Source organism: Monodon monoceros, unplaced genomic scaffold (genome assembly GCF_005190385.1).
Source record: "Monodon monoceros isolate NGI ecotype Baffin Bay Population unplaced genomic scaffold, NGI_Narwhal_1 Super_Scaffold_15, whole genome shotgun sequence".
NCBI lineage: Eukaryota > Metazoa > Chordata > Mammalia > Artiodactyla > Monodontidae > Monodon > Monodon monoceros.
In genome coordinates this window covers 80,109,457-80,134,250 of record NW_021703771.1, presented here as the reverse complement: position 1 = coordinate 80,134,250, position 24,794 = coordinate 80,109,457, and the positions used below count along the sequence as shown (strand labels likewise).

The 24,794-nt window shown below is 46.0% G+C and overlaps 1 protein-coding gene across 4 annotated transcripts in view; it reads right to left on the bottom strand.

Moving 5' to 3' along the window:
- Positions 1 to 24,794, bottom strand: part of SYTL3 (synaptotagmin like 3) — an 86,563-nt gene that overhangs the window by 1,534 nt on the left and 60,235 nt on the right. For 3 of the 4 annotated variants that reach the window (XM_029223954.1, XM_029223957.1, XM_029223955.1), the window contains 6 exons: positions 14,821 to 14,999; positions 7,765 to 7,867; positions 4,863 to 5,033; positions 2,723 to 2,825; positions 1,706 to 1,823; positions 541 to 746 (listed from right to left, as the gene is read on the bottom strand). In XM_029223954.1, coding sequence (XP_029079787.1) covers positions 541 to 746; positions 1,706 to 1,823; positions 2,723 to 2,825; positions 4,863 to 5,033; positions 7,765 to 7,867; positions 14,821 to 14,999 — 880 coding nt within the window. The remainder of the gene's footprint in view (positions 1 to 540; positions 747 to 1,705; positions 1,824 to 2,722; positions 2,826 to 4,862; positions 5,034 to 7,764; positions 7,868 to 14,820; positions 15,000 to 24,794) is intronic. The other variant, XM_029223958.1, reaches the window with a different exon arrangement.

Sequence of the window (24,794 nt, the reverse complement as noted above, 5' to 3'; positions counted from 1 at the left end):
AGCCACTCTCGTTTCTCTTCAGTGGCCTCGGAGGCTCTGGGAATGTGGGCGGGTGTTTTGGTTGTGACAGTGTTTGGGGGGCCCTGCTCCCCCCCCCCCATGAAAAGCCAGCAGCACTTCTGCTGAGCGACACTGAAAAGCGTCACCCTCTAGTCCCTCTATTAATGAAAATACTTTTCTGAATTGCCAGTTGTTTGGGTTAAGAAGATATTCTCCTTAAGAAAATAATCCTTTTATGATTGACTGCCAAAAACAAAAGCAAATACTGTACCCAGCCCATTTTGAGACCTTGAAGTTTTGTTTCTTTAGCAGAGCTAAATCTCATTTAAATCGTTGAAATGCTTTGCTGTATTACCGCTCAGTTGTAAAGTAAAAGCTAGAACTAAGTAATTTCCATTTATGATGGGTTAGGCAGTTTCACAGCCAGTAAAGTCACCTGCCATCATGGAAACACTTTTTCTTTTAATGGTATCCACGTAGGTAGGACAGTGACTAAGGATCACCGATGCAGCTTGGGCCTTATAAATATCTCAGACTTACTGGAACCAAGCCTGGCGCCTCCCAGCAAGCGGTCGTTCACGCCGAAGGTGGCCTGGTCCCAAACGGTTAATTCCAGGGTGGATTGCCTCAGCTGAGAAGGGGTGACCCCTTTGAAAACGAAGGAGTACTTCCACTGGGGACAGGCTTGCTTCTTCAGGACGGGGGACTTCAGTCTCAACCTCTGCTGGTCTGGCAGAGTGAGACAGCTGCACGAGGAAATAGATTCAAACCCTGTAAGCTCCGCCCACCACACGGCCCCCTCTCTCTGTTGGCACCTGCTCATCAGGGAGCCTAAGTGCTCAGAGAAGCGCTAAACCCACTGCAGGACAAAAGTTGTGAGCAAGGAACGAGAAGGAATTTTGAGATTTGGCTACGTGACCTCTCACACTAGGATGTTCCAAATTCCTCTTAGAGCTGAATTCTGTCCCGAGTACTCTGTTAAGGGGACTTCGGGATTCGAGGCCACGTGGCCCTTGTCTTAATCCGCCTCCTTGGTGTGACGACCACCAGGCCACAGCGAGGCTCGTTAGACCTGCTACCCAGGGACCAGGGCTCTGCACACACGTTATCTCCTTTAACCCTGCTCTCAGGAAAATAAATGCAGAAGGGCTAAGGCACTTGCTCAAGGCCGTACAGATAAGTGGAAGGAAGGCTTAGGAGATGAACTCAGTTCTGTGTGGATGAGGTAAGCCATCATTTTTCCATTATTGTCACTGACTGGGGATTTAGCAACTCTATATACTTATTAACGGTGTTTGCTTTACTTTTGGAGACACCATTACACCCGAAGTGAATAAGAATGAAGCACGCAGAGTCATCTGTCTTACTGTTAATCCAAGAGGAGATGTTAAGCTAAAGAAATATTTAGCAACCACACTGCTTTCCGCTTGCTCTCCACTCAGTCCCTAGGGCTGATTTACTGATGTCACAAGGACTGACAAGATTTGGGTTTAGTTTACAATGTGGTATTCCAAAGCCAGCCTCAGCACTCCCAAGTCCCACGAATTCTTGGAAACTTGTCTTTAACACGCATTATGTCAGATTTTCACAGGAAAGCTAAAGTAAGTTTAAAATGGCTGACACGTTTTGGTGTTCCCTTACAGAGACTATGCCATATGTGTGATAGATCATCAATAAATCATATTTGATTAAATGTAATACTCACCCCTTAACAAATGAGTTTAAGGTACCATCTGAGCGCACAGGTAAATTCTTGGCTCCCAGCACTACCAAACAGAGCTGACCGTTACGTGATGGCTCATCTCCCGTCCCTGGAAGGAAAGCTGGCATTCACCGTCAGCACTACTTCTGCGGCCCGCGATGGCACCACCCCAGACTGGCAGCTTAACCACAGGGTGGGTTGCAGCCCTCAGATCCCGAGAGCTCGCGGGCAGAGGAGCACGTGCACCACTTCACGGGCAGCATGGCGGCAGCGGGGAAGGACTTAAAATCCAGGGAACCGGAAGCTGCCGAGAGTAACGAGGGACCAAGGAGAGGAGGCGGCAGGGGCGTGAGCCAGCTGTGGCCAGCGGGTTGGGGAAGAGACCTCTGCTAACGGGCTGCCGCGGACCACGGGGTGTGTGCTGCTGGCCTGCTGGGGCCCTGTGAGCCCGGCAGCAGAACCCCCTCTTCTGGCAGACAGGAAGTCACGAGTCACTTCGTGGAACTGCCCCTCCTCCCGTCTTCACTCTCCACCCTCGTCTTTTCCACGTGCCCCACGTTATGAGTCGGTGACATCTCCTGAAGCTCCTTGAGGACCCTGATCCTGCCATGCAGCCGCTGCTCACGTGGCCCAGGAGCAGGAAGCCAGTCACTCGGAGCCTTGCAGGCGCCTGAACCTGGAGTTGGGGACGAACTCCCGGCCGTCACGCAGGTGGTCAGTCTGCGAGGGGGGCCCCAGCGGGACTGTTGGCCCAGGCAGGCCAGGCCTGGCCTGGGAGGAAAGCCTCGGGGCAGGTGTCCTAGGAGCCCGTAAAGCAGGCACCGCGGGCCTGGCTTTGGTCACTCCTTTCCCTTCTGAGCTGAGGCTTCCAGAGAACCCGCCTCCCGGGCTGGGCTTCGCGGGTTGGGTGGGAGTTATTGGAGCACGTGGGATCGGGGGCGACGGGAGGAAACGCTGGGAAACTGCCCAGGCTCTGAGGACAGTGACAGACAAACGTTTGTGGGGCTGGAGGCCACCCACCTTGAGCCTCCTGGAGCTTTCCTGGCCCTGCAGGGAGGGCCAGTTTGGCCCGGACCACAAGTTCTCCGTTATTCGCGGGGACGCTGTCTTCGTCTTTCTCTGCCTGTGGGAAGAGAGGATTCCCCAGAGCCAGAATCTCCTGGGCTTCTCTCACTGCCTCAGTTCTGTCCACGAGCGTCCCCTTCCAACCTCCCCCTGCCAAGCCTCTGCGGGCCTGGGGGAGCCCCAGGTGGTGTGGGCACACCTGTGGCAGGGCTGAGCTTCTTTCCGTTTGGGGGCGTTTCACTCCTACCCTCACCAACCCCAGCTCTGCCACCCCGGCAGACACAGCCCACCAGAGGCAAATGAGCCGAGGAAGCAGGGGGGCCCCGAGGCCCTGGCACGTCCCCATGGGATTGGCCTTAAGGAAGCCTGAGCACAACCCGAAGCTGAACAAGTCAAACAAGCCCACATCGACTCCACCCAGGTTAGTAAAGGTTCGAGCTACCCGTCCGTGCCAGGGACTGCGGCAGACACGGGAAACCGCGGGGTCCGGGGCTCGGTGCCCCCGGCGAGGGGCTCCCCCGGCTGCTGAGTCGGCCCCGCCCACCCCAGAACCCACACTGAGGACGCAGGTGGCTTCTCTGGTCGCGAGCGATTTCTGCCAGAAAGTGAGCGAAGGAAGGGCTTGGAGAGGGTGACTGTGACCCCATCAACATTTCACCTAGCGGGGTGAGGGTGGGACGCTGGGAAGCGTCTAGATTCGTCCGGTCCCACCGGCAGGGAGCAGCAGGCTCCCCCCTCAGCATCCCCATGGTTCCCTCCTGTCAGGGCCGAAGGGGCAGGCCCGTGAGTGGACCCCCCGCCCCGATCCGGCGTGGGCTGTCACTAACTATTAGCTGGGATTAGGAGGGACACCTTTCAGTCTGGTGATTTCTGTTCCTCGCCTGCTTATCCAAAGGTGACCAGCCTTGGTGGCAGCCTGCCTCGACCCGAGTAAGGGATCCTGGGGGGAGAAGGCGGGAAGGGCCCCTCGAGTACAGGGGAGACCACATCTGGCACGGAAAATCAGGAAAGCCTTCATGGAGGAGGTGGGATTTAAGGACCCTTGGGCAGACCTTAGACCTGCAGAAAGAATATCCAAGCGGATATTCCCAAGTGGAGTTCTGAAGACGGACTCGGGTTATGAGAAGAGGAAGCGCAGGGCACCGGAGAGGGTGTGTGCGGGCTCACAGACCCCACCGAGAAAAGAGACGGGAGGCCCCGGGCTTAACCCTGTAGAAACCGGAGATGCTTCTCAGGAGGGGCATCGTGAATCAGAGCCTGCCTGGCTTGGGAGAGGAAAACAGGTAAGATGGCACCGGGGACCCTCGTAAAGACTCAGCCTCGCTGCCAGGCTTTCACTGGTGGAACTGCACATCCTACTGCCATTTCTAAGAAGCAGGTGGCAGAGCCCACATTTTCTCCCCCTTCACAATCTCACATCTTGGATCTTGGCACAGAAATGCATAAAGCAAAAAAAAAAAAAGAAAAAGAAATGCACAAAGCAGCCGCCCCAAGAAGCGCTACCCTTTCCCCCCTGTCTCTCCCTCTCACCTGCGTGGCCACCAGCCAGCTCTGCTCTCCCAGCCTATCCGACACGGAACCCCTGGCCCTGCCTTCCTGAGGGCACTGGGTCCAGTCATTCTCACCCGTTACCGTTTGGGGAACGCTGTTTGGTTGGGAGTGAAGATACAATACACGAGAGCCTGCAGTCTGAGGCGGGTCCCACCAGCTGGCCCCAGGTGTAGACTTTGGCCCAAGAAGGTCAAGACCTCCCCAGCTGGCAGTAAGTGACCCTGAATGCTGGGAAGCACGTGGACCCACCAGGCCGGGTCCCCGCTGATGTCGGGGCCACACTGAGGGTGGGACTATTTGGGACCTTGAACAAACCTGAGCAGGTAAGAGTCCCTCAGCCCAACCCCCCCCCCCCCCCCCGCGAGCCTCTGCTGCCCGGAAGCTCCTACTGCAGAGCCACAGGCTGGCAGGTGTGCACTGGGTCCTGGGTCCCAGGCTCCCCAGGTGGGTTTTCTCTCCTTGGATCCCCTTTGAAAAGTGGGTTTGGTTCTCGTGGTGGGATGGGGGTAGGGGCTGCCCAGACATCACCCAAAGCAGACATCACCTTGGCCTGGAGCGGATACCAGCGGGCAGACTGGGTCGTGCGGTCCTCAAAGTCCCACGTGGCCAGAGGGATGATCACTTCTCCAAGAAACACCCTCCGGGCGAGTGTGCCCAGGTGCCACACAGACACCCGCAGCTGCCGGGTCGCCAGCTGGGAAGGCTCCAGCTGGTACTGCGGAGGGGGAACAGAGATGGTCAACCTGGGCACCTGAGCCACAGCTCCCAGGCCCACAGCTCCCAGGCTCACAGCACCCAGGCCACAGCTCCCAGACGATTTTTAGTCTCTCCCCCTCAATTCCATGCCCATTTCCAACTCTGCCCCTTGTTCCATACTCTATCTTTAAACTCTAAATTAATCTAGTTATTTCCTTCATGGCTACATGCCCCATTAGTCGAGTCCAGGCCGACAGCGCACCGTGCTGTCTGCTCCCTCTCAGAACGAGCTACTTTGCGGAGGAAAGTTGACCGTCCCTGCAGGTCTGCCCTCCTCGGGGCAGCTGCATGGTCTCTGCACGCTGGGCAGCCCTCCTCAACTCCCTTGGAAACACAGGCCTACTTCTCTTTGGGTCCTGACTACTTCCTTTGGTTGACTGAATCTGCGTTTTAAAATTAGACCTAGAGGCTTCCCTGGTGGTGCAGTGGTTAAGAACCCTCCTGCCAATGCAGGCGACATGGGTTTGAGCCCTGGGTCAGGAAGATCCCACATGCCGCGGCGCAACTAAGCCCGTGCCCCACAACTACTGAGCTTGCGCTCTAGAGCCCGCAAGCCACAACTACTGAGCCCACGTGCCGCAACTACTGAGCCCGTGTGCCACAACTACTGAAGCCCACGCGCCTAGAGCTCGTGCTCCGCAGCAAGAGAAGCCACCGCAACGAGAAGCCCATGCACTGCAATGAAGAGTAGCCCCTGCTCGCTGCAACTAGAGAAAGCCCGCGCACAGCAACAAAGACCCAATGCAGCCAAAAATAATAAAATTAATTTTAAAAAATGTAAAAATACCATAAAATAAGACCTATTTTCCATTGCCTGTTAGGTCCACAAGGCCGTGCCAGCAGACCCTGGATTGCTAGCTTCCACGGGGTACCAAGCGTAACCAATGCCAGAGAACAAGGATAAGGCGACGGCCAGCGTCACCCAGACCTGGTGTCTTGTTTCATCCTTCCCAGGCCCCCCACTGAGTGGTCTTCAGGGGGAGTGCCAGCACCCCTTGGAGTGCAGAAAGTCTCCCCCCAGGAGTGTTCTACTTAGAAAACTTGGAGGATCAGTTTCTAGATCCTCAACCTTCACATGCACTTTTCTCAAAACTGGTGAAGACAGTTCTCACACCTGGTATCTTACTCCTGTGCCCTGCCCCAGGGGTGCAGCCTCAGGGGGAGTTCTGTTAATGATTGCTCAGCTTCTTCGTCTTCCCATCTTTTCCATCTTACACATACTTCTATGAAGGCTAAGCCTGGGTCTGTGTTGAGATGTTCTACATTTAGAATGAAGACACTGATTCTTTTCAATGCATCTGGAAAGTTCTTCACGATATTCACAATATACTAGATAAAACCGATGGATAACAAATTATAGGTGATTCCTTTGAGATTCTGGGTGCATTTTAAATAAGGTAGTTAACACTTTAAAAATCAAAGTATATAATGAAGTATTTAAAATAGTCAATCCTCATCTTTGTCTCGTTTCATAAAATAGGAAGTATTTGTCTGCCTCTGTTTAGTATGAAACACCTTAAACCTGTGATGAGTAATTTTATGTATCAGCTTACACCTTTGAGGGGGTACAGAGCTTTTCAAAATTCTGTCAGGTACACGAGCAAAACCACATGAAGACTAGTGTCCAGTAATTCACTACCAGAGTGTCCCAGACAAGCAGCGCCTTAGGCCCTGCCCACACTTGCTGAGTCACAATCTGCTTTACATAGAAAATCCCTTGGGGAGTCCTTGTGAACGTCAATTTTGTGAAGGAGTGCTAGCCCATCGTGGGTCGCAGCTGTACTTTTAAGTACTCTCTAAGCCTCAGTTTCCCTATTGCTAAGTGAGGATTCTAACACCTGGCTCAGAGGGTATATAAAGTACTTGGCCACAGCAGGCGCATGGAGAACAATGGCTATTTTCATGTCTCGAACAGGACTCTTGGGCCAGCCACCCGGACGGCCCCTGGTTGGGAGTTCACAAATGCTATCTGCCAAGGAAGGCAAACAAAAGTCCTCTCCTTCCTCAGGCTTGACACATGGGATCTCCGGGCTACCCAGCCTTGAGTGGGTACATCTCTGTGCCTCTGGACTATTCTTCCACCTCCCACACCCACCTGCCATCTGCACTCGCCAGACATCACCTCCAATTTTCCATCCTGAATCCCAGCAGGAGGCACTGCCTCCCTGATCTCTGCCCTAAACCACAAGTCACATTTCTTAGCACCAAAGAAAATGAAAACCCAAACAATTCCTCTAGGCTTTTTTTTTCATAAAATGACTAGTTTTTCATAAAATAAGAAATCTAGGTATACCAGACGTTGTCTTCATAAAAGTACTTCTTCATCATAATAACTCAGCAGTTTCACTTACAGGGTCCCTTACTCGATACCTCTCTGATAGTCATAAAAATTCAACAGGACAAACCAATTTTAGAAATTGAGAGGCAGGCAGTTTCTTTTCTACCATTTTCTCGCAAATCATTAATCAAAGGCCATTCTCAAGTCCAGCAGACTCCGCAGTTTCTCTGTACAAAGGCTGATATTTTCTACCACTTGCCACTGACTGACAGGGCCCTGCAGAAACGTTTAAGTGTCTGCACTTACATTTAACTGACTCGAGAGTTTAGAAGAACCATCCGCTGGACTCTGGCCCCAGGGGCCCATCCCGGGATGGGGAGACTCAGCACATGAATATTTGTCCAGCAAGTACCTTCAAGGTCTCCTGAAAGGTCGGCTCCACCGTGTTCTTTTGGACTCCAGTCTTGCGTTTTCCCTGGGAGGATCTTTCAGGCAGCAGATAGGTCTTTACATACCTAGTGGCCAAACACAGACAGGACAGGGTGAAAAGCTCAGCGTCAGGGGCGGACAAAGGGTTCAGGAGGAGAATCACACGTCAGCGTTTTCTTTACCCTGCTTCCCGCTGCATTTGGGGTTGACAGAAAGGGCTTAGTGGCCGCCACTCAGTGAACAATGACAGTGCTGGGTGCACAGCCCCTGGCTTACACAGTCTCTGGCTGTGGTCCTCGGGAATGTTCCTGGGGGTGTGAAGCTCCCTGCTTTCCTCATGCCCTACTCCTGGAATCCATCACCTGTCACTGGGTAACCACCAGGGAACCAGAGGCTCCCAGGGCTCTGTGGGTGGCAGATGTCTAACCCACCTGGATGCCGAGGCTGTGTGCCAGCTTATCCTCCCTCCACGTACCTCCCCAACCCTCAAGAAAAAAAAGTTGAAATGGAAAGTGTATGTCTCACACTTTGGTTTTCCTTGTGTGGCCTCAGACACTGCGTCCTGCCTGCTGAGGACCGGTGTTCCCGAGCCCTGTCCCTGGGTCTGGAGACCACGCCAGCAGAGGAAGCCTGACCAAGGCCAGCCCCGCACTGCCCCCTGCCCACTCCATGAAGCTCCGTCCCAGGCCAGTCCCTCCACTCAGGTCCCAAGACTGCCCTTCCTGGCTCTCCCAGCAGCTTTATTGATGCAGTGACACCACTTGCCCAGGTCCTGTACCCACAGGCTAGAAACAGGCTCAACTTTCTCAAAGCAATAAAGAGCAGGAACCCTCCCTCGACCTGGGTTCCCCCTGGAGCCCCAGTCTCAGGCCTCTTCCCCGCTTTCAGCAAACTTCTTGGAAAAGTACTCAAGGCTCATGGTCACCAATACCTCACTGTTCGTTGACTCTTAAATTGTTGATCATTACGAGACCCCTCACACATGTTAAACAGGAGATATAAAATATACCTGTATAGCTTAAAGCATTACAATAAAATACACACCCATGTATCTAGTCCTTAAGTCCTCTATTTCCTTTCTTATCCTCTGTCTGGATGTCCTATCCGTTACTGAGAGCGGAGTATTGACATTTCCAACTATTACTGTAGAACTATTTCTCCCTTCAATTCCGTCAGGTGTTGCTTCTTGTCTCTTGATGGTCTGTCATTAGGTACACAGACATTTGTAATTGTTACATCATCTTGCTGTACTGAACCTATTAATACAGAATGCCTTTATCTTTTCTAAGCTTGTCTGACTTAAAGCCGATTTTGCCTGATACTGGTACAGCCACCTTGCTCACTCTTGGTTACCATCTGCATGGAATATCTTCCACTTGTGTCTTTGGACCTCAAGTGAGTCTCTTGTAGATGGCGTATAGTTGGATCTCATGTTTTTAGCCATTCTGCCAATTTCTGTCTTTTGACTGGAGAGTCAAGTTCATTTGTATTTAAATTACTGATAAGAAGTACTTCTGTCATTTGCTGTTTCTTTTGCCTTATAGCTTTTCTGTCCCTCACTTTCTGCCTTACTTCTTTTTTTTTTTTTTTTTTGCAGTACGCAGGCCTCTCACTGCTGTGGCCTCTCCCGTTGCGGAGCACAGGCTCCGGACGCGCAGGCTCAGCGGCCATGGCTCACGGGCCCAGCCGCTCCGCGGCATGTGGGATCTTCCCGGACCGGGGCACGAACCCGCGTCCCCTGCATCGGCAGGCGGACTCTCAACCACTGCGCCACCAGGGAAGCCCTTATACTGTATTCTTTTGTGTTCAGTTGATTTTCTGTGGTGAAATGTTTAAATTCCTTTCTCATTTCTTTTGTTTTGGTTTTTGTTCTATAGCTGTTTTCTCTGTGGTTACCAAGGGGATTACATTTAATATCCTAAAGTTATAACACTCTAATTTGAATTTATACCAACTTAACCTCAGTAACATACAAGAGCTCTACTCCTTCTCAGCTCCATCCTCACCTCTTTCCACTGCTGATGTCACAAAAATACATCTGTATACATGTGTGACCAAAAACACAAAGTAAGAATTCTTTTAAATGCATTAGTCTCTTAAATTATCTCGAAAACAAAGCGTGGAGTTACAAACCAAAATGACAATAAGAGACCAATAACCTTTTAAAATGTCCGAAGTCATATAAAAAACAAAAAGTGGAATTACTTACCACTGTTACAATAATACTTGCTTTTATAATTGCTAGTAATATTTGCTTTTATTGAGATCTTTTCATATGTCTTAAGTTACCATCTAGTGTCATTTCATGCACTCTCTCACCTTCTGTTTGGCTGAGGATGTTGTAATTTCTCCCTCACTTTTGAAGAACAGTTGTGCTGTGTTTGTTTTTCCTTTTAGCACCTTGAATATATTGACCCACTGCCTTCTGGCCTCTAAAGTTTCTGATGGGAATCGCTGATAATCTTATTGAGGATCCCTAGTACATGACGATTCGCTTTCTTGCTGCTTTCAAGATTCTTTGTCTTTGTCTTTCAAATGTTGGTTTATGATGTGTCTCAGTGTGGGTGTCTTTGAGTTCATCATACTTGGAGTTCAAAGAGCTTCTTTGATGTTTATATTCATGTCTTTCATCAAATTGGGGTAGTTTTCAGCCATTATTCCTTCGAGTATTCTCTCTGCCCCTTGCTGTCTCTCTCCTCCTTCTGGGACATATGTTGCTTATGTTGGTCCACTTAATGGTGTCCAGAAGGTCCTTTAGGTTCTGTTTGCTTTTCTTTAATCTTTTGTCTTTCTGTTCCTCAGACTCAGTAATTTCCTTCATCCTATCTTCAAGTTCACCTATTCTTTTGTTTTTAAATTAATTTATTTTTGGCTGTGTTGGTCTTCGTTGCTGCGCATGGGCTTTTCTCTAGTTGTGGTGAGTGGGGGCTACTCTTCATTGCAGTGTGAGGGCTTCTCATCACGGTGGCTTCTCTTGTTGCAGAGCACAGGCTCTAGGCGCACAGGCCTCAGTAGTTGTGGCGCACAGGCTTAGTTGCTCGACGGCATGTGGGATCTTCCCGGACCAGGGCTCGAACCCGTGTCCCCTGCATTGGCAGGTGGATTCTTAACCACTGCACCACCAGGGAAGCCCACCTATTCTTTCTTTTACCTGCTCATACCTACCTTTGAACCCCTCTAGTAAATATTTTGTTGTTTAAGGTTTTCAATCTCTTTATTGATATTTCTGTTTTGTTCATACATCAATTTCTTGATTTTCTCCACATCTTTCATTAGTTCTTTGAGCATCCTTAAAACAGTTGTTTTCAAGTCTTTGTCTAGTAAACCTACCATCAGATCTCTTTCAGGGACAGTTTCTGTTGATTTATTTTTTCCCTTTGAATGAACCATACTTTCCTGTTTCTTTATATGCCTTGTGATTTTTTTTTTGTTGAACACTGGACAACAGTGTCTAATAATATGTTAACTCTGGAAATCAGATTCTCCCCCTTCCCCAGGGTTTGCTGTTTTTTGTTATTGGTTTTTCAATTGGGTTTTTCATAAATTTATTGATGCAGACTGTCTCTGTGCCAAGGATCAGCCTGAAGTGTAAAATTAAGATCTTCTCAGATCTTTTCTGAACGTGAACCTTTCCCTGGGCATGTGTGGTCACTTTTAAATTTTCCTTGTATATACAGTTACTCTTGAATGTCCTGGTCTTTAGTATCCAGTTCCCAAGAAGGGGAAAAAGATAAAAATGCAGAAGGGAGACAAATAAGGGCACTGGCCCTTTAAATACTTTGTAAATCACTTCAGCCCAAGGAGGAGGGGATTGCAACAATGGGGGGAGGTGAAACAACAATGGCTGCCTGCCAGTTTTTTTTTGTACCTCTGCAATAAGAACCAGCAATCAGAGAACAGGTCCCTGATATTTGGAGGACAGGATCCTTTGCCCATCTGGCTCCTACAAGCTGTGTTCAAGCTGCTCTAGGAACATATGCACAGCTGTCCGCCAAGGGGTTGGGCATAGGGGGGATGGGTAGTTAACACTGCGCTAAGAGCTGGAATTGACTGACATTAATCTCAATTTACCATCCAACACTTCCCCTAGGAAGCTGAAAGCCTTCAAAAGACTCCAGAATTCCAAAACAGTTCCATCAGACAGATTCTGCCAGTGCAGCTGTCTACAGGGGCAGATGGATTCCTGAGGCCTCCTACTCTGCCATCTTTCAGAATCCTCTCTTGACCATGTGTTTCCTTTACAAAGTATTGAGTTTTGTTCTAGCAGGCATTTCACTTACTGGAAACTCAGTTTGATCCTAACAAGGATTGATTTTGCTTAGTTAGGGTGGGTTAGAGAAGCCCTAATACTAAGCTTTTCTTTCCTGGGGTCCACTCAATGCCCCACTCCACTTTGGTCAGAACGCCAATCTTGGGACTTCTCTGGTGGCACAGTGGTTAAGAATCCACCTGCCAATGCAGGGGACATGGGTTCGACCCCTGGTCTGGGAAGATCCCACCTGTCACGGAGCAACTAAGCCCGTGCACCACAACTACTGAGCCTGTGCTCTAGAGCCCACGAGCCACAACTACTGAGCCCACATGCTACAACTACTGAAGCCCGCGTGCCTAGAGCCCATAGTCCACAACAAGAGAAGCCACTGCAGTGAGAAGCCCACACACCACGAAGAGTAGCCCCACTCGCCCCAACTAGAGAAAGCCTGCATGCAGCAATGAAGACCCAACACAGCCAAAAATAAAATTAAAAAAAAAAAAAAAAACACACCAATCTTTCCCAGCACTGTGCAACTCCCAGATTTTTCATTCCACTTACCACCCTCCAGTAGCTCCCCTCTGACAGACCTCATGAAATCTTGTCCTGTATCTGAACAGCTTAGTATTTGGCCAAAGCCTCAAGGGATCCCTATGTGGATTTTAGGTCTACTTCTCTATGCACTTCCCACCTCACCTGCTTAAGAATAATATTTGTTGAATGTTTATTACGTTCTCAACACTGTTCTGAAGACTTAATGCAGGCTAGTTCAGGGAAACACCACAACAATGCTTTGAAGTAGGTGATAATATAACCTCCATGTTACAGTGAGGACACCAAGATATGGAGAGGTTGAATAACTTATCAGAGGTCAAACCCTGTAGAGAATTATGGGAGAGACCCAACATGCTTGGAAGGTCAAGGATTGAATAAATGGAGCTGATGGGATTGGAGATGAGTCTGAAGAATGGACAGGATTGCAATTTCCACTTATGGGAGTAGCACAGGAGAAACAGTCTCAGAACAAACATGAGAAAAGCCTCGTATTTGGTAAAAGTCAGGGGATCGTTTTGGAACAGTGACTATTCCAATTTCTCCAGAGCAGAAGGTACAGATAGGGGAATAAAAGACGACTAGAAATATAGGAGGAATCTGTTATGGAGAGCCATAGGTGCTATAGTGATGCACCTAATTTGTCTGGCACTGAGGAGCTACTGAAGATTGCAGAGCAGAGGAGAGTTTGATTGGACCAACAATCCATTCCTTTCGCCTACCTGGTCCTGAAAACAGTGTGCTAAAAACGTTCCATGGTGGGGGAAAAAAAAGGCCAAAATGTGGTCTGTACCTTAAACCATGCACAGAAAATCAATTCCAGCTCTAATATGAAAGGATCTAAGTGGGAAAAAACTCTAATAGAAGAAAACAGAGAAGAATGTATTTATAACCTTCAGGTGGAATTCTCCTACAGACTCAAACAGCAGACATTTTAAAGGAAAAGAAGGATAAATTGGACATTAAATTCTTTATAAGAAAAGTCATCATAAACAATGTCAGAAAACAAGTAAAGCTAAGAGAAGACATGTGCAATATGTAGAACCAATGGAGAACTGTCTTGAAAATGGATTTTTAAAAAGCCAAACTCCTGGGCTTCCCTGGTGGCGCAGTGGTTGAGAGTCCGCCTGCTGATGCAGGGGACACGGGTTCGTGCCCCGGTCTGGGAGGATCCCACATGCCGTGGATGAGCCATGGCCGCTGAGCCTGCACGTCCGGAGGCTGTGCTCCGCGATGGGAGAGGCCACAACAGTGAGAGGCCCGCGTACCGCAAAAAAAAAAAAACCCAAACTCCTGTAAATAAATTCTTAAATGACAAACAATTCGATAGAAAATTGGACAAAAGATATGAAATGGGGAGTTCATAGAAGGGGAGTGTATCTTAAGTGATTAATTCATATACATAAGGTTGCTCATCTTTGTTATTAATCAGTGAGGTGCGTGTTAAAATAATGAGACATTTCATATCTACCGACTGGAAAAAAATTAATCTCTTTATGGATTGTGTGAGACAGGATTTTATTTTTCCTACACAGAAAATCAAATTTCCCAGCACCATTTATTGAAGTCCACCTTTTCTGCATTGATTATTAGTAGCCTCTCAATCATTTAAGTTCCCATGTATGCTAAGATCTGTATTTGGACTTTTGATTCTGCTCTACTGACCTCCTTGTCTATCCTTGCATCCATAACACGTTGTTGGAATTACTAAGCTTTTTTCTTTTTTTAAATTTTATTTATTTATTTATTTTTGGCTGTGTTGGGTCTTCCCTGCCACGCGTGGGCTTTCTCTAGTTGCGGTGACTGGGGGCTACTCTTCGTTGTGGTGCGTGGGCTTCTCATTGCAGTGGCTTCTCTCATTGTGGAGCACAGGCTCTAGGCGTGCGGGCTTCAGTAGTTGTGGCACGCAGGCTCAGTAGTTGTGGCTCACGGGCTCTAGAGCACAGGCTCAGTAGTTGTGGCGCACGGGCTTAGTTGCTCCGCGGCATGTGGGATCTTCCCGGGCCAGGGATCAAACCCATGTCCCCTGCATTGGCAGGTGGATTCTCAACCACTGTGCCACTGGGGAAACCCTGAATTACTAAGCTTTATGATAATTCTTAACATGTCCTTTTGTTTTTATTTATATACATATTTACAATTACCTTGGTTATTCTTGGACTTTCATTTTTCCATATGAACTTTAGAATCAATATGTCTATTATTATATGCCAAAACTTAGACAAAGAAACTTACGGATTGCACTTTTTCTTCTTTTCCTCCCCATAGGCAAGGTTCTTACAGGCCTTGATGCATATTTCTAAAGAACGAGTTCTGAAGCAGTAGCGAATGGCAAGTTCTATCTCTCCAGTGACATTTGCGTTGTCAAAACTGCCCATCTCTGTACAAGTGCTGTTAATGCTAATTAAACTTCCCTGAAATCAAGAATGACAGATATAATGTTACTTCACAGTTAATCAATTTTTTTGCAGTTCTGGTTTCAAGATAACAAATAAATCAAAATTTATACAGAGCATGCGTCCTGACTCATGGTAAGTTAATAACACACCAGCCAGCTTGTACTTTGCAAAGTAAGTTGCCACATACTCTGTCTTAAGGAGACGAGGAGTCCTCAGAAGGGCCTGTCTTGCCCAGATGCGGTGTTTGCCTAGCAGTACGGGTTGCGCAGTCTCATTCTTGAACACAGACCACTTGGGAAGCAGTGGACTGTCTCCCGTGCAGTTCTGCAAAGCTAAATCTCCAAGGGCGGATAATAACCCCATGGCAGGAGGAGCCCTGGGGAGAGCAGCGCGGTGCCGGGGGCCGAATGACCGGGATCAGAGGCTGCTGGACTCAGAGTCCAAGTGGGAAAATCAGTCCTGTTCTCACTGGGTTATGGTGAGGCGTACATGGACGAGAGTACGTACAATGTGCAAAGACAACAATAGATTGTGTTTACATTTTTAATGGGTCCCCAGAATGACCAACAGAACTACCACCGTAAGTTAGGGCACCCTAAGCTGAGGTGATGTGGAGAAGTAGCACAAGTGACAGAACCAACCACCTCATCACTGTTAAATTTGCTTAGGAATTTGCCACCCTGTGCATGCAACCAATCTCAGTGACGACTCTATAGACAGAGGGAACCCCATGTGATTCCCACCTTCCCAACTGGTTCCTCGACACTGTAAAACATCCTGGAAACAAGCTAAGAAGAAAGCGCGAGTCTCTCTCACTAGAGAGAGATCAAAACAAAACCAACAACTTAGAGGGCCCTGAACCTGAACTAGCTCATGCCAAGAACCCAACCACTTTCACCACACCCAGTCACTGGCCCTGAAAAATGTTATCCACCAACAACACCCATGCAACTGTTGGGAGGGGAAACAGTTTTTAAATTTCACACACCCGGAAAGGCGTGGAGTGGTGAGACCGCATGAAAAGAGTGCAGACAGAAGGTGATGGGGAGGGAGGCTTGGCAAGAGGTGTGAGCTGCTTAAGAAAAGCTGAAGGTAGGTGTTAAAAGTTCTGATAAGTAACCTGCACTCATCACGGGACTCCACCCCAGGCTACGTCAGTCTAAACTGTACTACACCAACTCTTCTGCCAAGAACAAGTAGAAAACTGAATTGAACGACAAGCAGTTTGAAGGCACTGTAGAGCTACCGGGACAGCCAGGGTGCCAGGGTCCACAATACTAAAGAGGCGCGCAGTCAGGTGAGCCTGACATCCTGGCTGTGTTTCCCTCTGAGGCATCTGTTGGTAGGTTAGCAGTACAGGCGGAAAGGCTGTGAGGCTCCGGAGCTGGGCACAGTGACCAACCCAAGTGCTGGGGGCTGTGAAGAAGTACAGAACTTGAGGAGAAAAGGGAGACACACTAGGTGAGAGTGATGCTCAAGGCTGCTTTTCCCCCTCAAGGTCTTTGCTGAGTTGGAAGCCGATGCTAAGAGGCTGAGTAGTTTAAAAACACCTTCGGAAGTTTCACCTTACTAGAGAGAAGAAACTGGAGTTCAGGCCCACCACAGAGGAGGGGCCTGGTAAATGTCCAGACCCTTGGCTGGGACCCCTCAAAGGCTTTCCTCCTGGGAGTCCGAGTGCCCTGGAAGCAGACCAGTCCTCCTAGAGGCTGAAACTCAGCTCTGAATGAGCTCAGTACTGGATGGGCAAAGACTCCTGGCCTCCATCCTGGTGGTGCGCTGGAGCAAAAGCAAGTATCCCTGAAGGACGGTCACATCCATCTCTCCCATTCGGCTGGAGCTCGAGGACAGCAGGGACCCTGCACGTTTCTGCCCTCTATCAAATCTCCAGCGCCAGCTCAGGGCCTGGCTCATGGTAAATCCTGAAGAAACATTTATGAAATGAATAAAGAAAGCGCATGAAGTATTTTCATTTAAAAAGTTGTCTCTGGGGCTTCCCTGGTGGCGCAGGGGTTGAGAGTCCGCCTGCCGATGCAGGAGACACAGGTTAGTGCCCCGGTCCGGGAAGATCCCACATGCCGCAGAGCGGCTGGGCCCGTGAGCCATGGCCACTGAGCCTGCACGTCCGGAGCCTGTGCTCCGCAACGGGAGAGGCCACGGCAGTGAGAGGCCCGCGTACCACAAAAAAAAAAAAGAAAAAAAATTGTCTCTGTAAATATTATGGCATGATGTGTTGTGTCCTTGTCCTGAAGGAGCAGTAGACTTGAGGTAAGAAGACTCGGGTGATAGTCCTGACCCTGGATGACTTTAGTTACATCCCTTAACTGCAGATTCCAAAGGGAAAATATTTTAAAATAAAACTACATGGGGACATCCCTGGTGGTCCAGTGGTTAAGACTCCACACTGCCAATGCAGGGGATCCGGGTTAGACCCCTGGTCTGGGAACTAAGTCCCACATGCTGTGTGGCTCAGCCTAAAGATTTTTAAAAAAACAAAAACAAAAAAAGCAAAAAAACCTATATGTAGGCACATCATAATAAAATTGCTGAGAATCCAGGACAAAGAGAGAAAGCTTAAAAGCAAAGGCAAAAAAGCTATGTTAACTTCCATGGAAGAAACAGTAAGTGCAGGAGAGGGTGGGGTGCAAGCATTGCTGGGGAGACCGGCATCTTCTGTTTGGGTGGGGAAGGAGAGTCGTGTGGGTGCAGACTCGAAGAGGTTAATTTCGGTATCAGGAGGATTAGGGAATTCCAGGCTTGCTCTTTTTTTTTTTTTTTTTTAAGAAGTGGGAAGGGAGGTTTATTTGTTAAGAATGAGGAAGAAAGGTGGGGAGAAGTTTTGAAAAGAGGTTTAAAATGACCAAAGAAGGTGTGAAAATGATTGTTTTGAGAGCAGAAACCTGAGTCGCCCAAAGAAACACATCAGGATGGCTGGCACTGTGCGTGCATTTGGAGCTGGTGACACAACAGGGCAGACCTAATCCCATGCACTCATACTGGGCATTAGGTCTGCCCTACTGTGTGCACAGCTGTTCAGGTGCAGGCACAGAGAAGGTGCACAGCTGGCTCATCTAGCTTGGCGTCCAGAATTAGAAAGCATCCAGGAAGCACTAAAAGTACTCACCTTCATTTTATAAGATAAGCAGAGGTCAAGACAGGTTGAGAACACATTCATAGTAGGGGACATTAACACCCCACTTTCACCAATGGACAGATCATCCAAAATGAAAATAAATAAACACAAGCTTTAAATGATACATTAAACATGATGGACTTAACTGATATTTATAGGACATTCCATCCAAAAACAACAGAATACATGTTCTTCTCAAGTGCTCATGGAACATTCTCCAGGATAGAGCATATCTTGGGTCACAAATCAAGCCTTAGTAAATTTAAGAAAATTGAAATCGTATCAAGTATCTTTTCCAACCACAATGGTATGAGACTAGATATCAATTACAGGAAAAAAATTGTAAAAAATACAAATACATGGAGGCTAAACAATACACTACTTAATAACCAAGAGATCACTGAAGAAATGAAAGAGGAAATGAAAAAATACCTAGAAACAAATGACAATGAAAACATGACAACCCAAAACCTATGGGATGCAGTAAAAGCAGTTCTAAGAGGGAGGTTTACAGCAATACAATCCTACCTCAAGAAACAAGAAACATCTCAAATAAACAACCTAACCTTACACACCTAAAGCAATTAGAGAAAGAAGAACAAAAAACCCAAAGTTAGCAGAAGGAAAGAAATCATAAAGATCAGATCAGAAATAAACGAAAAAGAAATGAAGGAAACAATAGCAAAGATCAATAAAACTAAAAGCTGGTTCTTTGAGAAGATAAACAAAATTGATAAACTATTAGCCAGACTCATCAGGTAAAAAAGGGAGAAGACTCAAATCAACAGAACTAGAAATGAAAAACGAGAAGTAACAACTGACATTGCAGACATACAAAGGATCACTGGAGATTACTAGAAGCAACTCTATGCCAATAAAATGGGACAACCTGGAAGAAATGGACACATTCTTTGAAAAGCACAACGTTCTGAGACTGAACCGGGAAGAAACAGAAAATATAAACAGACCAATCACAAGCACTTAAATGGGGACTGTGATTAAAAATCTTCCAACAAACAAAAGCCCAGGACCAGATGGCTTCACAGGCGAATTCTATCAAACATTTTGAGAAGAGCTAACACCTATCCTTCTCAAACTCTTCCAAAATATAGCAGAGGGAGGAACACTCCCAAACTCATTCTACGAGGCCACCATCACCCTGATACCAAAACCACACAAAGATGTCACAAAGAAATATCAGGCCAATATCACTGATGAACACAGAAGCAAAACCCCTCAACAAAATACTAGCAAACTGAATGAACCAGCACATTAAAAGGATCATGCACCCTGATCAAGTGGGGTTTATCCCAGGAATGCAAGGATTCTTCAATATACACAAATCAATCAATGTGATACACCATATTAACAAACTGAAGGGGAAAAACCATATGATCATCTCAATAGATGCAGAAAAGGCTTTTGACAAAATTCAACACCCATTTATGATAAAAACCCTCCAGAAAGTAGGCATAGAGGGAACTTAACATAATAAAGGCCATATATGACAAACCCACAGCCAACATTGTTCTCAATGGTGAAAAACTGAAACCATTTCCACTAAGATCAGGAACAAGACAAGGTTGCCCACTCTCACCACTATTATTCAACATAGTTTTGGAAGTTTTAGCCACAGCAATCAGAGAAAAAAAAGAAATAAAAGGAATCCAAATTGGAAAAGAAGTAAAGCTGTCACTGTTTGCAGATGACATGATACTATACACAGAGAATCCTAAAGATGCCACCAGAAAACTACTAGAGCTAATCAATGAATTTGGTAAAGTAGCAGGATACAAAATTAATACACAGAAATCTCTTGCATTCCTATACACTAATGATGAAAAATCTGAAAGAGAAATTAAGGAAACACTCCCATTTACCATTGTAACAAAAAGAATAAAATACCTAGGAATAAACCTTCCTAAGGAGACAAAAGAGCTGTATGCAGAAAATTATAAGACACTGATGAAAGAAATTAAAGATGATACAAACAGATGGAGATATACAATGTTCTTGGATTGGAAGAATCAACACTGTGAAAATGACTATACTACCCAAAGCAATCTACACATTCAATGCAATCCCTATCAAACTACCAATGGCATTTTTCACAGAACTAAAACAAAAAATTTCACAATTTGTATGGAAACACAAAAGACTCTGAATAGCCAAAGCAATTTTGAGAAAGAAAAACGGAGCTGGAGGAATCAGGCTCCCAGGCTTCAGACTGTACTGCAAAGCTACAGTAATCAAGACAGTATGGTACTGGCACAAAAACAGAAATATAGATCAATGGAACAGGACAGAAAGCCCAGAGATAAACCCACACACATATGGTCACCTTATTTTTGATAAAGGAGGCAGAATATACAATGGAGAAAAGACAGCCTCTTCAATAAGTGGTGCTGGGAAAACTGGAGAGCTACATGTAAAAGAATGAAATTAGAACAGTCCCCAACACCACACACAAAAAAATAAACTCAAAATGGATTAAAGACCTAAATGTAAGGCCAGACTATAAAACTCTTAGAGGAAAACATAGGCAGAACACTCTATGACATAAATCACAGCAAGATCCTTTTGGACCTACCCCCTAGAGGAATGGAAATAAAAACAAAAATAAACAAATGGGACCTAATGAAACTTAAAAGCTTTTGCACAGCATGGAAACCATAAACAAGACAAAAAGACAACCCTCAGAATGGGAGAAAATATTTGCAAATGAAGCAACTGACAAAGGACTAATCTCCAAAATTTACAAGCAGCTCATGCAGCTCAATATCAAAAAAAAAAAAAACCCAATCCAAAAATGGGCAGAAGACCTAAACAGACATTTCTCCAAAGAAGATATACAGACTGCCAACAAACACATAAAAGGATGCTCAACATCACTAATCATTAGAGAAATGCAAATCAAAACTACAATGAGGTATCACCTCACACGGATGGCCAGAATGGCCATCATCAAAAAATCTACAAACAATAAATGCTGGAGAGGGTGTGGAGAAAAGGGAACCCTCTTGCACTGTTGGTGGGAATGTAAATTGATACAGCCACTATGGAGAACAGTATGGAGGTTCCTTAAAAAACTAAAAATAGAACTACCATATGACCCAGCAATCCCACTACTGGGCATATACCTGAGAAAACCATAATTCAAAGAGTCATGTACCACAACGTTCACTGCAGCTCTATTTACAATAGCCAGCACATGGAAGCAACCTAAGCGTCCATCGACAGATGAATGGATAAAGAAGATGTGGCACATATATACAATGGAATATTACTCAGCTATAAAAAGAAATGAAATTGAGTTATTTGTAGTGAGGTGGATGGACCGAGAGTCTGTCATACAGAGTGAAGTAAGTCCGAAAGAGAAAAACAAATACCGTATGTTAACACATATATATGGAATCTAAAAAAAAAAAAAAAAAAAAGGCTATGAAGAACCTAGGGGCAGGACAGGATAATGACACAGATGTAGAGAATGGACTTGAGGACACGGGGAGGGGGAAGGGTAAGCTGTGATAAAGTGAGAGAATAGCATCGATTAATATATACTACCAAATGTAAAATAGATAGCTAGTGGGAAGCAGCCTCATAGCACAGGGAGATCAGCTCGGTGCTTTGTGACCACCTAGAGGGATGGGATAGGGAGGGCGGGAGGGAGACGCAAGAGCGAGGAGATATGGGGATATATGTATATGTGTAGCTGATTCACTCTGTTATAAAGCAGAAACTAACACACCATTGTAAAGCAATTAGACTCCAATAAAGATGTTTAAAAAAAAAACAAAAAACGTTGAGACCCACCCAAAAACTGCAGGGCAAATCAGAAGTAGAGCTGGAAGTGGGCCTTTGTTCTTATCCCTTGGGCCATCAACTAATGGTAGTGTCTCCGAGTAATTCAACTGAGTATCTGCTTGGCCAGGGAAAGTGCAGCCTCAGATAATGAGAGGACTGCAGAGCACGTCCTTTGGTCTACCGCATTCCCTCAGAGATAAGTTAGGACTTCACCACCACTGCCCTGGGACGGTTTTTTCTGCTTCTATTTTCCCTGTAGACAGAGCAGAATCTTCAAGCAAGCTGAACCTTTGAGCAGCAAATGGGGTTAATCAAGAGGTCCCAGCCCAGAAGAACAACTAAGAACTCAGCCTGACTTTTATTAGAGCCATGGGCTCTGTCTGGTTGTGAAAGAAAAGTAAACCTGAGCAAAAGCGAAGGAGAACTACTTTAGTCAGGCAGGGAGCATTCAGTGACTTTCTCTGAAGGTCACGAGTTATCTATTATAACCGTAAGCAAGGCCTGATGCCCTTTGATTTTACACAAGCAGAAATCAAGGAAAGTCAACTGAAACCACAGCTATACTAAAAATACATAAATAAATCTTGATCCACAAGAGCACGCGGAGAGCATTACTGCAGGGAGGTCAGATGGCCGCTGTTTATCAACGTTTACGCACAATACATAAATGTTTTTGAAACCTCAAAGTTCTTCGATAATTGCAATATTGTTTTCAAACAAACATGGTCGAACCTTAAATATTATAGCATTCAGATGATGTTTTCGAGAGATAGACCTCTAAGAGGTCACTTCAATATAATTGTCTATTATTTACTCTGGTTTTCGTTCTTAATAAAAAATAGATTAATATGAGTATATAGCTAAATACAATACTCTTTTTTAAAAAGTCACCACAACCAGAGATGTTCAGAAATACTAAAGGAAAGTGGAAGTTTCCAAAACCCCAATGAGTGCTGTGAGCAGGGGCAGTGAATGCTTTGAGCCGCTCCCCACTTAGTAGTGACCCAAATGCCGTATCTCAAATCGATGTTTAAGAGAAACAACTAGGGAGTTGGATTGTTACTTCAAAGATTAAAAACCCTTCCATCATCCAAGCTCCTGCCCATCCACGTGCAAGGAGCTCCGATGTGTATGCCCGGCATGTGATCACTTCACCAGTCACCGTGTCTTCACTGCCAGGGAAAATGCCAACTGCATGGAAACATGGATATAAATGCATTCCTTTTTAGATTTTTTAAAACACAGAAGTGAAGGCAAAATGGAAACTCAGACAGGAACTCTAATGATTCTTCCCCCCCCCAGGGAATCGCTAAAAATTTACCACTCTACCAAGTTCTAGCTCCTAATGACTGGAGGGTTTTTTTTGTTTTTTTGTATGTCTTTTTTTTAAAAAACACGAATTGGGGTTTTTCTTCTCATAAACATTACATGTTTATGGAGAAGATACAGAAAATACAGATAAGACCAAAAAATATTTAATAAAAAAGCATAAGCCCACCATTCTCAACCTCTTGGTGTAATCCTTTCAGTTGTTTTACAGTGTCTACAGTATAATCATTTTGTTTTTATAAATATGGGCTACTATATACTATTTTGTAACTTGATATCTTTGTTTATCAATTTCCACATTAATATTCTTTAACCACGTTATTTTTAATAGTTGCAAGGTATTCCTCTGAATAAATGTACCATAATCTATTTAACCATTGCCCTATTTTAGACATTTTTGGCTATTTTCAATGTTTCAAAATTTAAGAAGATTATAAACAATGCTGTCTTTGACATCCACATATACACAGTTCTGGCAACGTTCATGATGATTCTTAAAGAATATTTCCTGTAACTAAAATATCTGGATTAAAGAGAACATGCATTTTAAAGCCTTTGATGTACATCGCTGGTTGCCCTCCAGTTCACCCCAGCAGTTCACATGAACACCTGCCTCTCCCACGTGCTGCCCAGCAGTAAGCTGTGCCACTTTTTTTGTCTTAAGATTTTTTTTTTTTTGATGTGGACCATTTTTTTTTTTAAGTCTTTATTGAATTTGTTACAGTATTTCTTCTGTTTTCTGTTTTGGTTTTTTGGCCATGGGGCATGTGGGATCTTAGTTTCCCGACCAGGGATCGAACCTGCACCCCCTGCATTGGAAGGCGAAGTCTTAACCACTGGACCGCCAAGGAAGTTCCTGTGTCACTTTTTAAATTTGCTAAAATGGTCCCCAAATAGCACTTGCTTTCATTTCGTACTGATTTAACTACTCAGGAAGTTGAGTGTTTCCCCTATTTATTGCCCATCTGTATTCCTACTTTTGTAATAAGCAGAGACTTAATAAGCTTTTTCTAGCCTCAACTTCCTGTTTCTCAGAGAATATAAGTGTCTCTCAGGAGAGAAGGCAACATCTCTGGGCAAGAAACAAAACCTATTTGCTTTGTGGGAGTTTAGTTTCCTTAAACAAACACTGCTTCAGACTAAGGGGAACAGGTTCGGATTGAATATGTAATAATTCAATCTCATGGTGATAAATGTTCAGGGCACAAATCAGAGAAGAGTTTAGAAGAAAGGGAGTTGAGAGAGCCGGGTTGAATTTGCACTGTAGTTTGGAGGTACTTCCCTAAGAAACAGTCTGAGTAAGATGCATACACTCGCCACATCCTCTTGCCCGAGCATCCTTCCCGACGACTCTGAAAGATCTTCTACGTGTGGATCAGCCCCAAGTGAGCAGAGCTGAACCAGGGTGTGGGGGGCAGTTTAAGAGTTCAACGACTCCCCTGGGATAAGACAGACCACCTGGGCTTTGACTCACAGTCAGAGTTCTGCAGTGACTGCGTGACCTTAGCAAGTTACGTAACCTCCATAAGCCTCAGTTTTCCCGTTTG